We start from the raw sequence: 16,626 nt of genomic DNA, 5'->3' as shown, positions 1-16,626 counted from the left end.
TAAAGAAATATATATATATATATATATTTCTGCTAGAGACATTTTCCAGCTTCTCTTCAACAGCTGCGACCTGATCTGAAGCCCACTTCTCTCCAGTGCAAAACTACAAGAGCAGGAGGGGGAGCTGGGGGCTGGGGGGGCTTCATGTGGCGTCACGCAGAGCTCATCATTGTCTCTCTCACACTTTCTAACAAGCCATTTCACAACATCCAGACAGCGGATCGGGCTGTACGCAGCAGCGGCAGCGGCAGAGACGGCAGCAGCTTTGCCCTCGGGGCTCTTTCCCCCCTCCTCTTCCTCCTTCGTCTTCGACCATAACTAACAACCTGGATGAGGCCAATTACTTGGACTTAATCTCTCATAACGTCTCCTTTCCGATCGACTGATGCGGAGTGAGTTAAGCGATGGCTGGGGAGATCCGAGTCCGCCGGGTGCGAGAGGTGTCTGCTTGAGATTAAGAGACACTTTGATTAGGCTGCAGAGCGAATTCGGGAGAAATTGATCCGACGGACACCAGCATGCAAGGAGCAGAGGATTTTACACTCAGAGAGCCACTGACTCTGTGTGATGTAGGATTAGTGTGACAGCCTGGTGTCTGAAGAAAGATTTTTCTTTTTCATTTATTTATTTGGTCAGGAATCTGCTTTCTCTCTGTTCGCTGTACTCCGGGTTCCTGCAGAACTCCTGACTCGCGGAGAGCCCATGCAGCCGCAAAGGTTGGTCGTCCGCCGTTTGTTTTACATGCTAACCACTAAACCCCCTTTTGCATATTGATTTTTTTCTTAAAATCCGGGTTCTCAACCCAAAAAGGTGAATTTCTGCAACCTTGGATTCTTCAGTTTGAGCCAAGACACAAACGGAACTTCCAGTAAAATATAAATAATTCATTTTTACTTCTAGTAAATATCACCTAAAGCTTTTTTTTTTCTTTTAGAGTGGCAACATTTATATCAGTAACAGTCACTTTAATGGGTGACTTATTAAAGGATGATTTAGCCTGTAACAGGTTAAAATAAAATGCGCCCGCTGGTTGCAGGTTTTCTCCTTTTTAATGTCTGACAGCTCCAATTAGTACAATAACTGGGCTGTCCGTGCAGCTCAGTTAATGACAGGTTTGCTTGCCCTCGTAAAAGCCATGTGCGTTTGTGTCAAGATTTCTGCTCTCAGATCAGATCTAACAAGCGCCATCTGTTGGGAGCAAGAGGCTGTCGAGGTCGATCAGGCTTCTATTAATAAAAAATGCAACAGCTCACTAATGTTTAATTTTTATTTTAAAGTGTATCATAACGCCAAAGAGTGGGTTTTACAAAAAAAAAAAAAAGATAGTATGTGACCCTATGCATAAAACCAACAGATTTATTGAAATGCTGTTTTTTTTCTGCCCATATTTTAAAAGAGAAATGCACCCATCATGCGTTAGCTGGTCAATACTGATTGTTAAGGTTTCTATAAGGTCTGACCTGCCTCCCCCCGTCTCACGTATTCTAGTGACTATGTAACTGAAGAGCAATTAAAACGTGGTACAGGTTCACTGATATGAATTCAAATGAAAGTGAAACAAGTACAAAATCCTCTCCCCTTGTGCATTAAAGCATGTCTCTAAAAATCATTATCATTTTTATTAAATGTATTTTTTAAGCATTAGAGTACATTTATGATGGGTTCTAAGACCAGAAATGGTGGCAGTTCTTAGTTTTGTTAAATGGAAGGAATTCTTGTCTGTGTTTGTGGCATGTAATACTGATCAAGGAAATAAAAATGGGTGATTTCAATGCCAGATTAATTGATTGGTGCATCTCTATTTATATATGCAATATAAATACAGTAATGCAACAAGGTGTGAAACATCACTGTTGAAATCAAATCAATTAATCAAACTAAGATGATTAGCATGTCACCTATTTTTATTTCTTAAAGTGACAAGAGGCGTGATAAGAGACGGCAGCTGGTGTGAAGGTTTCCAACCTTCAGCTGACTGGTGGCATGACAGGAATTAGGGTTGTGCATATTGATTTAGTTTGACTAAGGTTGATTTATTGATCTTCAAAATATTCCACCACAACATTTAAAACTGCCTTTTTAAAACATTTAAACAAGAATTCCTTTAGATCGATAATATTTGGCAGTAAAATGCTCCATTTACGTAGACATTCAGCTGAGATTTGAAATGCTGGAAGCAGAAAGTGTTTAAATAAAGTTGGACTTGTGTTATTCAATAGTGCTTTCTAGATGGTATAACATTAGAGGTATGATAACCCCAACTACCACGGTTTTAATCTGATTTGTTTGAATTTAATTTGTTGCTTTTCAAAAACTGCTATTATTATTCTAACTGGTAAGTGTAATATAACATTGATGTTATTTGTGACAATATTTAACTGTTATTTTGATTTTTTTTTATGCTTAGACTTACCTTATACGTATACAATTACTCATAAAATAACTACAATTTACACCATAAAGAAATTTGAAAGGTTTTGTGTATATTTTATTTGGGTAGATATTATTCAGTATTTCTGAGTGGAAATCATTTATATTTATGATCAAATACACTTGAAAATGTGTTGCATTTTAAGATTTTTTTCATGAATATTGAAGTAAATTATTTTAATGCAAAATTATGTTTCTGAAGGACTTAACAAATCAGTTAACCTCAGCAATAGTATAGTAGTATGCATTTAAGTTTACTTGAATTCTAATTTTAATTAAAAAATTATTGAACTAAAATTCATCTTTATTCAAGTACATTTAAAACCAACAGGCTCAGCTTGAGTAATAATTTTAAAATTTAAGTTATTTTTGCACACAAATAATTTCCTTGCATCTCAACAGACATTTCTGCTTGGCCCTTTGGAGCTGAGTCATTTGGGTTGCGTTCCATTGTTAAGAACAAAACAAAAATAAAAATCTCATTGTGAAAGGAGTAAAAGAATTATTAAAATAGTAAGAAACATTGAAATCTATTTTAACAAGGTGGCATTTTCCTGACACGCTATTTATTTGCTTACTCCCTTAGCATTGAGATGTTCAGTTAACTAGAAAGTCTGACTTCAGCGTTAGTGCTGTTGCTGAACTTGTAAAAGCAAGATGCAAACCTAGATTAATTTACCCAACCACAAATCTCTCTGCAGTTCTTTATTTTTTTGAGTTGTTATTTGAACAAAGTCAAAGCTTCAAATTTAAACCAGCTTGACATGAACACTCTTCAGTAAGGTGGTTGTTTATTTCTTGTAAAACATAAGCATTGAATGACATTATCACATATTGATGGAGTTTATTTCCAAACACCTAAAGTTTTATTTTTGTAAGCAAGAGAAATGTGTAGGAACCTTCATTCAGACAGATATAGGGCAGTGTGCAGCAAATGGGCAGAGGAGGGGCCACACTGGTATATTATGCTCCATATACAGTTAATAAAAACTTTAGTCACTGCAGCATATTCCCTGGCATCTCATAAATGACTCCCATCTGCAAGGATTATGATGGAAAATATCAGTGGTTTTGAAACAGAATATCTCATACTGGTGAATCTCTGAAACTGTGATTCATCTTTAGTTAAACAACACATAATGCAAAAAATGCTCAGTTTATAAAGTAAAACTACAAAATAAAAGACTGAAAGCCAAAAATAAAATAAAATAACGTGTTTATAGTATTTGGGACTAATATTATTCAAGATAATAGAAGATATATTTAACTTTAACTTCTGTGCCTTCTCCACAACGAGAATTCCCTTTGAATCTCCTTATAATCATTTACTGACATTTTTGTCATCCATAGGAGCTTTAACAACATCATTTGTTAACTAATTATGAGTCTAAGTAATCTATATGCCAGTGGACAAAAAAAAAAGGAACACACATGATCTCTTGGTTTGCTCTGGGGCTTTTCCAGCCAGCAGTCGACCAGTAACACGTCATAAAAATATTCACATCAAAGCCTTCAGGGTGTTAGACAACAATTTAACTCCCAGGTTGTGCAGCAGCCACAGCCTTTCTGCCACTAGCCCCAAAAATCATTCCATGATACATCAAAAACATTTTCAGCGTGCTGCAGCTTAGAGCTTTCAGCTGCCCTCATTCATTTCAGATGTGAGCGCTCGGCATATTAGTGTTGGATGGAAGCCTCTGCACAGGGCCACCCTTGTTGAAAAACATGTGTAGGCTCAGACCTCATTGTATGGGAACATATCCATCACCCGCAAGAGGGGACAGCAACCACACAGACATTCTCCACTCCTGTGGAAAAATACTGTACGGCCAGCCACGGCCTGAGCGTGTATGCAGTCATCCATCAGGTGGGGTTCCAGCTTAAATGGCAATGAAAGGCAGCACCAGTGCAGTCATTTCATTTGTGAAAATGAAAGCTAATCAAGAAGATGTCTTTAATAGAAGTGGAGCTGGAAATGGTTATCTGAGGAAAGTTTTCAAAGTGATTGCGCTCTCAGTAGACAAGTTAGTTTTCCCTGCATTGATTATGTGCTGCTTCAATAGCAGTTCATCCAAATGCACTTAAATACCACTTAATACACTTAAAGCTAACATTAAAATTAAGCGGTTAATCAAAAGTTAAATGCTCTCATTGTTTCTGATTTAGCAGGGTGTTTCCCTGTGTTAGCCACATGTACGGTTTAAGTTACACGAATCAGGCTTTTCCTAGCTGATACAGATTTCCTGATTCATTTAAGATCTGAGCTGCCAATTCTAATGTTTCTTCTTTCTAATTACTATTAAAAATACATCAGGTCCTTTGTTAGAATTTGTAGTTTTGAATATTCAAAAAGAAGGAATGGCCAGATGATGTATTTCTATTACATAAAAATGTATAATCGTTTCTATATTGATAAACCCGTGTCACAGTCATTTAGTGGGAAATTGCCCACATTTGACCTTTAGTCAGCTGATTGGTGATTTACTTGTTTTTTTTTTTAAATACCTATTACACATTAGTATATGTCTTGTTGAAGTTGTTTTACCGTTCACTTTTCAACCACATTTTTAACTTGTATAGACAAAAAGTAATGCGGTATACTGGTGATCAGTACTGTTTTCTTTTATTTATTATGCTTTTTGATAAACTAAAAACCAGTTCTGGGGGTGTGAGACTCATCATAACCAAAGTGACTAATTGATAATAGAACCAGGACATTGATGTAAAATTATACATTTAGTGGGATCCATTTGTATTTTGAGTAATCTTGTGCCCACACTTCATTGAAGAACGTGTGAAACACTTGGACATGAAGATGTTTATAGATGCTTTTAATTAGGTGAAAATATCAGCTTGCACACAAACACACATGGTTCACAGATCCGGTCTGCCAGTGAGTCTTTGAGGGAAAAAAAGATTTTCATTTGTGTTGTAAAATTAAGATTGATTAACTATATCTGTGGCACAGAGCCACTGTTTGTAACCTATGGCACACAAAGTGCCGATGAGACTGTATTTTTGCAAATCACAAAAACTACTTTATTACTTTAGTAGCAAAGTAACTGTAGCAGCAGGCAATAAATATGTTCATCTTTGCTTCAAATGGAAACTACTTGAAAGAGAAGAGCAATGTAGAAAACCTTGAGAACTCACAGCACAACCTGAGGCAGACAACAGTGAACCAGGAACAAGTGATGGTAGTTGATATTTCACGTGAGATCGGATCTGAAAATGACGACTAACTCATGTTAGTCAAGTACAATAAGCTGCTTTGCTAATGTTTAGGCTCAGTGACAAAACTAGAAACTATTGGCAATGTAAGTCATTAACAATGTGTATCAAGGCATTTTGTACTTTCAACTATCCTCACATGTATTATTGTATACTTCTAAAAGATCAAGTAACTTATAAATGTTCCAAAGTACAAATAAGCCATTTCATTGGCTGCTGTCACAATGTTTGCATGCAAGGAAGTCATTTTGACTGTTAAGGTTAGGGGTTGGTGAGAAACCTCCAAATATTCCCATTTAAAATTCTTACTTCAAGCAACCTTTGTGGTAACAACAAACTAAAAAAAAGTTCAAGTCTCACTGAAATACTGTTTTCAGTATGTTGGCTGGAAATTTTTTTTTTACAAGATTGGTACTTGCTCTAAAATCTTTAAAAGTCAGTCTTAGTGGATGGAAGAAGTTAAAATTATATTTTTTCCCCACACATTGGGCTTATGTTTTACTTGTGTGGATTTAACTGCTCAACAGTAATGTGGTTATCAAAATGTTCTTGTTACGGCACCATCTGTCCTGCTACTTGAACTCTGTAAGTCCATCTACCATTAGTTTTCTCACAGTTTCATGTTTGATCCTAAAAAGTCTATTCAAACTAATGACATACATGTGGTGGATAAGAGTAAAGTCATAATATTGACATACGATGCTGTTAATTCAGCTCTGACAATGTAGAGTCAAGTCACTGCTGCAGCTAATTATTATGGGTAGAACCACACAGAGGTTATTTATCGAATATAGCAGAAATCATCAGATCTATGCCAAAGTTTAAGTAAATAAATTTTTATGACGGCTCACTCTAAGTTTTATAGGCAAAGCAGCCATATGGGGATTTCAAGGTCAGGGTTGGTGAGAAATTTCCACTTTCTAGGGACATATTTTTTGGTTTTTCCAACAATAAACTTTGATCAAGTCTGTAATACCGTACATGTTATATTTTCTTCAACCATTGATATGATTTTAATTTTTTTAATATACAAAACACAACCGAGTACACCATGGAGGAGGTACTTGGAGTGTTCACTGAGGCCATATCTACCTCAGTGATATTACCTCAGTGGAGTGTTCACTGAGGTAATATCTGCTTTGAATGCCAAAGGCATAGAACCATGGTTCTCAAACATGGGGTACTTAGGGCACCTTCACTAGTTTTTGTAGAACTCCCAGTATGAACTGAAGCGGATGGCCATGAAGGAGAAATAAGTGCATAGGAATACTTATGCTGGGTTTCATTCACTTTTGTAGTTGGAACTAGTAACATCAGTCCTAAATTAAGTGTTCGTGTTCCAAAACTGAGAAGCAGTTGGGATTTGGAAACTGACGTACTCAGTAATAGGGTTGGCCCGAGGTTGTATAGGGCCTTAAGCAGAATTTGATCTGGGGCCTCAATTCCCATTAAGAACATCTCTGCCACTAAAAGCTCTACAATACAGATTTGGTGGAATCTGGGAACTAGTGAAGGGGCCAAGTTTAATTGGGTGACTTAAAAAGGTTTTCTGTTTGTTTTTGCTGAAGCTACCCTTCTTTTTTTTAATAAGACAGACACATCAGAAAATTAGACCAGAGTAGTGAGAATCTTCTGACTTTTCACTTGTAATTTCAACTTCTACTGATCATTAATTTTCCACTTCAGTGTTTAAATATTCTGCTTCTGAGCTTAGATGTAACACACCTATATCCTTCAACCACTTATAGAGTAACAGTTTATTTACATATTTTTCACAACACAGTAAAAATGAATAACTGCAGTTGTTGCACTAGTATTTGTCACAAGAGCAACTAATATGTACTAAAATAGAACGTGTTTGGAACCTCTGGCTCAGATGGTCTGTATGAAGTGACCAAAAAGAAAATAAATGTTTGTTTATGATAGTCAGTACCTGCATGCTGGATAGTGGTTTCCCTCCATTTCAGTTGATGTCAATCAGCTTTTCACACTGAAGTTTTTTTCTTTTGGTTTTTGCTTTAAAACAAAGGTGTCTTGCTCACGCCGTTGCGGGCTGCAGCTCCGTGGGTCGTTAAAAGTCGAACAAGTCTGCACATTGAGGTGTAACATGAGACCCTCATGCAGAAGGAGGGTTGAGTGCTGTGCGGACCGTCGTGATTGGCTGAGTGTGTCCGCTGGTCTCCGGAGGGAGGTTGTACCTTCTCCGCTCTTTAGAGTAAAGCCCTGCAGCCCGCCGCGCTTTAGAGACTTCTGTACCGCATACTTGTTAGTTGAAGGAGCCGCTGTGTGTTAACTGGGACACAGAAAAAAAGCAGCTTCTGCTAACTTGGCAGTGATGAGAGAAGGACTGCGCCCGGCTTCAGACCTGTTTTGTGGACTGTCTTCTCAGTGGGAACGCTGCAGCGCTGCAGCTAACTTTTCTCCCCTGTTTAATCCCATGTGACCAGGGAGAGGAGCGAAGCGCGACCCCGAGCTGGATGGATGGTTATGGGGGAAAGAGGAAGACCCTCGGCGCTTGACGTGTGCAGAGTCTTCGCTGTGTTTTTCGCTCTTTTCCCCTCCGGTAAGAAACTCAGTGTAGGATGTTAAGACTTTACGTGCACGCCTCACACCAGCATAGATATGTGTCCATAAACATTGTTGTTCATTTTCATCGGGTGATAAAAACTTTTTGCACTTTTTAAAAAAAAATCTGTTTCAGTGTATTTGCATTGCATTTTTTTACTGAGTTGAAGATAGTCTCTGATTTCAGTGTCAGTTTGCATAGATTTAGATCTGCTACTGTCTATGGATTAGATTAAGGATTCTTCTCTCTCTTTTTTTCAAATTCTCACAGCTTTCCAGGCTGAAATGTCTAGTTTTTTTTTCCCTTTTTTGTTTTGTTCTACGCTTTTGCTCCTACAAAATATCTTAGACATTTGTGTACAAAATGTTCAACAACGCTGAAACTAACTCTTTTTTTGTAGCTGGACTCACTTCAGATTAATCACCTCTATTTTCTAAATTATGTTGGATTTGTCAATGGTTTATCCTACACTGAATGTAAATTCTGTGAAGTTCACTTTGTGGTGTTTGTTACTTTTATTCACTTTGTAAAAATTACTAATAGTTACAGTGTTTGTGCTTTGTTTGTCATCTTAAGTATACCCATTTTATGATCTGCATGTCCCATTCAACCTAAACTTAAAGTTGTCGAGAGTCCACAAAAGTAGTGTAATGGCTGTTTTAACTTTCGAATGAGTATATTTAGTCACAGAATTTCACAAAACTGACTAAATATACTCAGCTTAGTATTTTTAGTCACTTTACCTTTCCTTCAGGGAAAGGCAGAATGCGTGAAGTAGAAGTAGACGTTAAAGCATGCATTTAAATATAAACTCACGTAAGAGTCAGAATCAGTATGTCAGTGCTCAATTTCTTTTTTCATATGTTATCTTGACCTGGAAATGATTTAATTCACCTAGTCTAACCTAGCTTCAGTTAGAGTCACAGCTTTTACCATCTATAATGATTCTTTAGATAATGAGAGTTACTACAACCTCCGAGTGTAGTAACTGGATGGAACTGATAAAGAGTTAATAAATTAGGATCACATTGAACTGAATGAATGAAACTGAACTACTCTGGAAATACCTCTATCAGTTTACTTTACAAGTTTCTTAGTATTATCAACTTCCCACCTAAATCACTTACGATTTAGCAACAATGGTGATAAGGAATGCAGTGAGGAAAGCGATAATGGCTGAAATCGAGATTGTTGTATAATATCAGATGGTTGTTAAGTGCTGAGTGAGGAGCTATGGCAAAGCTTTCCCACAAATGTTTAAATTGTGCCTTTGAAAATTTTGCTGTGACTTTTGCTTTGTAACATTTGGTGAAACAGCCTTATACATAAATGCTTTATTAACCCAAGGCGTTGCAAAAAGGCTTCCTGAGATATGTTTGAACAGTGAAACAGTTCAACAATCTCTGGGACAGGAGTGATTAATCATCAGTAAACCTGGAGATTAGAACCAAAAGAAGGGTTTTAACTTAAAACTTTTAAGGTAAGAAAATCCAGTCTTTTACTGTAGCAAGAGACTCGAATCTATTTTTGCAGTAGGTAGATGGTCAAAAATGTGAAAACGCTGTTTTTAATTTTCAGCATGTAAGTGTTGGCCAAAAAAACTTCTTTTCTTCTAAGTGTATAGAAAGTAATGTTTCATTTGTTGTCTGAGGATTATGGAGTAGTTTTAGTGAAAAAAAAAACTACTCACTTTTAATTTACAGCTTAGTGTGTCAGCGTCATATTTCTAGACTGCATACCTTTCTGATTCCGTTTATCTTCCTGACAGCGAGTCTGCAGTGCAAGGTAATCAAGTGCACCACTGAATATCTGGCGATCACCTCAAACTCTGGACTCGGGGAGGAGGAGTACTGCACGGCTCTGCGGGTGTACAAAAGCTGCGTGGGCCGACTGGCGCGGAGCTGCAGGGGCGACCTGGCCTATCACTCCGTCCAGCATGGTATAGAGGACCTAATGAACCAAAAGAACTGCTCCAAGGAGGGGCCGACGTTCCAGCCGCGAGCCAGAACCCCGCCTCCTCCTCCTCCACCTCCCCCAGTCGTGACTGACAGCCAGGAGCGTTCCGACGGGCCGGAGGTGTGCCACTATGAGCGCAGTCTGACACGTAACTCTGCCCCACCTAACTACACCCACTGTGGCTTCTTCGGAGACCCTCACCTCAGGACCTTCGGCGATGACTTTCAGACGTGCAAGGTGGAAGGAGCCTGGCCCCTCATCCATAACAAATTCCTGTCGGTCCAGGTGACCAACTCGCCTGTGCTTCCAGGATCTATGGCAACCGCCACAAGCAAGGTGAGGATTAAATGTATGGCTGAGTACAGACTAGTTTATGTGGGTTAATACAGCTTTTGATTAACTTTTATGCAGAAAAAATGTTTTACAAATAGACATAAACAATGTATGGAGATTTCATGTCATAGTCAGAGATTTCTTTTTGGCAATTTTTTGATATTACTTTTTGATGTCATAATTTCTTCCATCTTTTGGCACAAAAACACCTAGGTCAAACATACAGAAGTGTCATGTTCCAGATTTTAATGTTAATTTGACTGTTTTTGATCTGGCCTTTTTTCGTCTGGAATTCACGTTATTCTAATCAAATGTGCTATTTTTATTCAGATATTACAAATGGCTAAAATGGTATTATGTGTTGTGTATTTGGTGCCAGTTAATGCTTGATGAGCTGTACAGAAGGTAACTGGGTTCATGGTCTCGGAAAAAGTTTGAAATTTGATTTTAGCAATGTTAAAATTCTTGGTGGGCAACAGAAACACAACCGAGGATAAACGTTTCCAGATTTTATTGCCCATTCCATTATCAGAATTAAAAAGACAAATTTCAGAAAAAGTTTTGGGCCTCTAGACCTGTTTAGATCAGGGTTTTAAAACTGAGTCAAATTGAGATTTCAAACATATCATGATATTTTTTTACTAAAACGATCAATTGTTTTAGTAAGTATTACAAGCTGTTCTTAAAAAATATATTTAGTCTACTCTACAATAATGCATTTTAGGTTTGACAAGTCTGAGTATTAAAAATAATTAAACAAAGTTGGCCTAGATGCCAAAAAAACTGCAACACAACCAACCCTTCATGACGATGGAAATAAATACAGCTTTGTGGTTTATGCATAACAAACCCAACTAGGTAAACAATCTTAACTCCAAATGATAAAAAATAATTGTAGACATCCATTGCAGTTGTTTTTGGCAATAGATCATATGGCTGTGATTGCAGATTACTCCAGATAAAGACTGACAAAATTATATAATTTAAAAAACAGACAGCCCCTGAAAGAACAACATAACAATTATTGTACAGACTCTTTTACAACACTAAAGTAGTCTGAGTAGTGCAATTGTATCAATAAGAAGCACTGAATACCTTCATTCAATCACGGTTTTAAAGGCCGAGCTGAACCAAAGGTCTGGGAAGTTGTTGGTGTATTGATTTTTGCATGTGTCTGCTGTTTGATGCGGTCTGACTGTTAGCGCTGTGGAGCGGCTTCTCCTCTGTCAAACTGTGGCGTCTGGTTAGTATTTGGAATTAGCTCCATAGTAACACATCGAGATGTCCAAGCCTGGTTTGCAATCGCTGAAATCTTGATAAGCCCCCTAAATGACATGTTGCAGCAGAGCAGAAATCAGATGTTAACACAAGGATTTATTTTCACTTCAGCTCCGTCTGATGTTTCTGCTGCTCGGGGTGGAGTTAGCTATTGTGTGCATACTTGGTTTTTCTCATATCTTTATCTGCTGAACACCCATGATTATTAGTTTGCTTAAAGGCACAGTGGATAATTTGGATAGCTGCTGCTAAATTGTCTTCTAGCATCATGATGGAGTTGGCCCAGATTTCTTAGAGCCTTAGGAGCAATTGTAATTGAGGCCCAAAACTGAAGTACTTAGATGGAGGAATAGAAGGGCTCACATTTGTAGGAACTGTAATTTTCTGTAATCAGGGCTTCTTAATGACACTTATTAAGCATTTGTGGCTTATTTAGCTTTTAAGTGAATTACATTTTTGTCCTGCTATTCTTGGAAGTAAACGGAGACAGCTTTTTAAGAGTGCTTGATTCTGGATAAAAGGGGAAACAAAGCAGCAGCAAGTGCCACCTGTGCAAACAAGAGCCTTCTGGTGAAAGATCTGCTTTAAATAGAAGAGCACCATGTTGGTAGTAACACTGTTCACACAGCAGCAAATAAAACGGTCTTCATTCAGAGGGAGCACGGATAGAGGCTTATGTCTTTTGATTGCTTCAGAGAAACGTTTAAGAAATGAGCCATAGGATGGTGGGTGCAGGGCGGCCGCAGCACATTAATTGTTAGGCTAATAGAGTGTTGTGTAGACCCCCTGTCAGAAACAGACAACAGAGCATTTGGCTGTCCTCGTACCATTGCTCAGACAATGGCCCATTGGTGTCCCATGAAACGGAGCCTGGAGAGTTCTGACCGGCCTCGCTTAATTAGCTGCAGAGTCTATCGCCGTGTCCTGGCCCGACGCCACTCCCCGGAGCATAGTTCTGGGGGTTCACAGGCAGGTTTTTCAGCGCTATGAATAGATCGTCTTTGTGTCTGCAAACTGAGGCCTGATTTTTACATGGCCAGGAACTTGTGTTTTTGGAGGGCGTTTACCTTGGCCTCCCCCCTTGTTGAGCCAGCACTGAAATGTGACACTTTGCTGGAGTAGAAGGAAGTTGATGTAGTACAAACCTATCCTCAGTGCAAAATTATAAACCTTTCCACTTTTAATTGTGATATTCACAACCTCAGGGATAAAAGAGGAATAAAAGCATTTATTCCTCTTGAACATTTCCTCATGCACATTACAACCACAGACATTGTGATACGTTGCAAATAATTTTATTTATTAGACTGTATTTTATGTGTTGTACCAGCACAAAAAGTATGTAGATCAAAACTGAAGCTTTTGATCTACATACAAATGAAAAGGGTATATCATTTATGATGAAAAACAAATGATATACCCTTTGCTCACTGTCCACACTGTAAATCATGGATGTGACACTATCATTTTGTAGGGATGCATTTCTTCAGCATTGAAAAGTGATTGAAATTAAATGCAAGGCAATCCTGGGAAAGAAACCGTTTAGATCTCAAAAGAATTAGAACCAGGTTGTAGGTTCAACTTTGAAGCAAAACACGAACTCTAAACATAGAGGTAGTGCTACTGAGTCAGAGAGGCTAGATATAGATCCATGCCACACTTTTCAGATTTACAAATGAAAGAAAACTGGAAACCATGTATGTGTCACTTTCCACAGTTACTTTCTATTTTACTGTTAGTCAATGACTTAAAATCTCAATAAAAACCTTAAATTTTAAAATTATAATATGACATAATCTAAAAATGGGAAGGGTGTAAAAAGTTTTCAATGCGCTATACATTTATCACAGATTGTTATGACTGAGTATACAAACTGCTACTAAAAACAATTACTTTCACCAACTTCAAACAGAATATTTCTTTTTTTTACTGACAATGACTTTTTTTCTTGCAGCTGACAATCATCTTCAGAAATTACCAGGAATGCATTGAGCAGAAGATGTACCACGCAGAAACGGACGACTTGCCGGCAGCGTTCGCCGACGGCTCTAAGAATGGCGGCGACCGCTACGGGGCCAATACTCTGCGCGTGGTGGAGAAGGTTCCAGGGCAGCACGTGGAGATCCAGGCCAAGTACATCGGAACAACCATCGTGGTCCGGCAGGTGGGCCGCTACCTGACCTTTGCCGTGCGCATGCCTGAGGAGGTTGCTCACTCAGTGGAGGAAGGCGACACCCAGGACCTGTATTTGTGTCTCCACGGTTGTCCGGCCAACCAGCGCATTGACTTCCGGAATTTCAAAGCCCGGGTGGCGGAGGCGACTCAGGGTGCCAGTAGGACGAGGGGCAGCGCCGGGACACACGGCTTCACCTACAAGTCAGCAAAGATCAAGTGCAAAGAGCGGCTTCCAGTGGAAGATCTGTACTTTCAATCCTGCGTGTTTGACCTCCTCTCCTCCGGAGACATTAACTTCACCATGGCGGCATACTATGCTTTTGAGGATGTAAAAATGCTCCACTCAAACAGCAACAGATATCACATCTATGAAAAGGATGCTCTAAACAGCGCGACACGGCGGGGCAAAAATGTACTTTTGGCTTCAGTCCTCAATCTGCTGGCCGTCTTACTGTGGAGTGCAGCTCTTCTGTAGTTTGTTTGACATGCTCGTCTCATGTCGTGTCTGTCAGTGAATGTGGAAGTACAATCGCTGTCTCGTATATATCTGCGTCTCCAGCAGCTCATTTTGGAGGTTCTGACATCTGCCTGATGACAGGATGACGCTCACCACTCCCTCGCCCGCCTGTCATCTCGTGCATTTAGCTGCTTTTACTCTTTGAAGAGAGCCCAGATCTCAGGATGTCCACCTGGGATTAAAATGTATGACTAACCCCCAAGATGATCTTCTGCAGAAAGAGGGGTCTGCTGATCCTCCCTCCTCCCATCCACACATCGGTGCTAGGTCCAGCCATGGCTCATGTGGCTGAGTAGGGGATTGGAGTGGGTGGGGATTGGGACCTGACAGGGGCTTTTGTTAACCTAAGGCCAGAGGCAGCTCCACGTTTGATTAGTTTCCAGCTTTGGGAAAAGCTGAGATTTTCGAAGGAAGCTCCCAGCCAAAAGGATGTCAGAGCAACGTCTCCAGTTGTCTGCTGTGGAGATTAATGAGTCATATTGTTAGGTTTTGTACGTATGTGTGTGTGTGTGTGTGTGCATTAGTACAATGTGTGTGAAGAATTCAGCATCTGTGGTTAATTTGGTGTGTTTGTAAGAGCAAGATTTTCCAGATATATATATATATATAAATATAAAAGGAAAAAAATTTCCAGTGGGAAATCTTTCTCATGTCTTTGTGTGGCTCCCAGAATATTTTGGAGAAGTAAAAGACAAAATAGTCTCCTTCTGCCAAATCACCAACTGGAATCAATAGAAACGCGTAATTTGACAGTGACATACTGGCGTCCCCGCTGTTGTTTAAGCTGACATACTGTTCGCTTTTTGAGCCTGTTGTGTGAACGCGGCAGAAAGAAGCAACTTTACTGGCGCTTTGGAGGATGTCGATCAACCGATCGGACTGTGACAGCTCCGTTTTAACGACAATAAAGATGGCGGCTGTTCGGCACAGGAGACGTCACCTCTGTTTGGTTTAAAGCATTTACAGACCGAGACTTGACTGAGTCACACCGGCTAAACAATAAGCACATCCTGTAAGGGAAAAAAAAAAAAGGTGATCTCATGGCTGAAGTTGTTGCCAAAGAACGCCTTCCTGTGCCAACGTTTGCCTCCTAACTGAATTTTCATCTCAACCTCAAGCTCTTTAAATTACGGGAACCTTCGTTGTATATAACTCGTATTTACCATAAAGTGAGAGAATACAGTTGCTTTTTTTTTGTGTGTGTGTTCATGTCAATACATGCTTCTCGCTGGAGGACATCTTTCAGCTGCAGCATCTGCTTCATGCTCTTACTATCTTTTCGGCTTTACGGTCGTTTATCGTTAACTCCAAAAGTGTGCGGCAGGCCTTTTTCACTGCTGCTCTGAAAATGCGTTCTAAATACACTTCAACAACAAAATAGTAGTGGTGTTAAACCTTGTGTTAATGGATGTAACTGTGTGTTTTACAGTATCTGGTTCGACTTGTATTCTGTGAGAATTGTACATAGGTTTTGTGCATTGTTGTTTAGATTTGTATATCACCTGTTGTGTTTTTGAATTTATGCCTTCAGATTTATACACAATGTTTTTGGTGAATGTGAGCCTCTAATTCTTTAAAAAAAAAAAAGGAGGATTTTTTAATTATTTTTCAGCAACACGAACGCCATAGAACAGTTTTCAAGACAGTACACATGTTGACAGAATGAGAATAATGTTACCGTAGATGTTTTAAGGCAGCCCACCTTTCTGAAAAAGAGAATGTAGGAAAATGTTCTGTGGCGTTTGTGTGTTTGAGTTTGATGCACTTTATGTTTGGTTTTTCTTTTCATTCTGATGCTTAAAATGGATCGTACAAACTAGCTGACTGGGAAAGGCCAGAAAGATCAAACTGTGTTCTAATGTAAATCTTATGTGGTCCCACATGCCAGCTGTTGATAATGTAAGTTATTTATTGAATAAAAGACAAAGTCTTGTCAATGAGCTGTCTTCCTTTGTCTCAGTTCTGTTCCAGTTTGAAAAATGTTTTTAAATCACCTTCTGCTAATTATTTCTAGTGTTTGACTGCCCCCTCCTGTTCAAACGTGGAACTGCTAGATGTCTTAACACCAATCTCTTAGCACCTATTTTTTTTTTTTTTTGTAAAACCTCTGACTAGCTTTGCAAAATAAGCATGCACATTA

The 16,626-nt window shown here is 39.0% G+C and overlaps 1 protein-coding gene across 1 annotated transcript; it reads left to right on the top strand.

The window, feature by feature from the left end:
- Positions 1-170: 170 nt before the first annotated feature.
- Positions 171-16,423, top strand: rgma (repulsive guidance molecule BMP co-receptor a). The gene is made up of 4 exons (XM_044125235.1): positions 171-716; positions 8,109-8,224; positions 9,996-10,519; positions 13,749-16,423. Exons 1-4 carry the CDS (start codon positions 703-705, stop codon positions 14,442-14,444), a joined length of 1,350 nt encoding a protein of 449 aa, XP_043981170.1. The 5' UTR covers positions 171-702; the 3' UTR covers positions 14,445-16,423.
- The last annotated feature ends 203 nt before the right edge of the window (positions 16,424-16,626 follow it).

The sequence above is a fragment of the Gambusia affinis genome, linkage group LG08 (genome assembly GCF_019740435.1).
Source record: "Gambusia affinis linkage group LG08, SWU_Gaff_1.0, whole genome shotgun sequence".
In the NCBI taxonomy this organism is placed as follows: domain Eukaryota; kingdom Metazoa; phylum Chordata; class Actinopteri; order Cyprinodontiformes; family Poeciliidae; genus Gambusia; species Gambusia affinis.
This window is presented reverse-complemented; position numbering and strand designations above follow the sequence as displayed.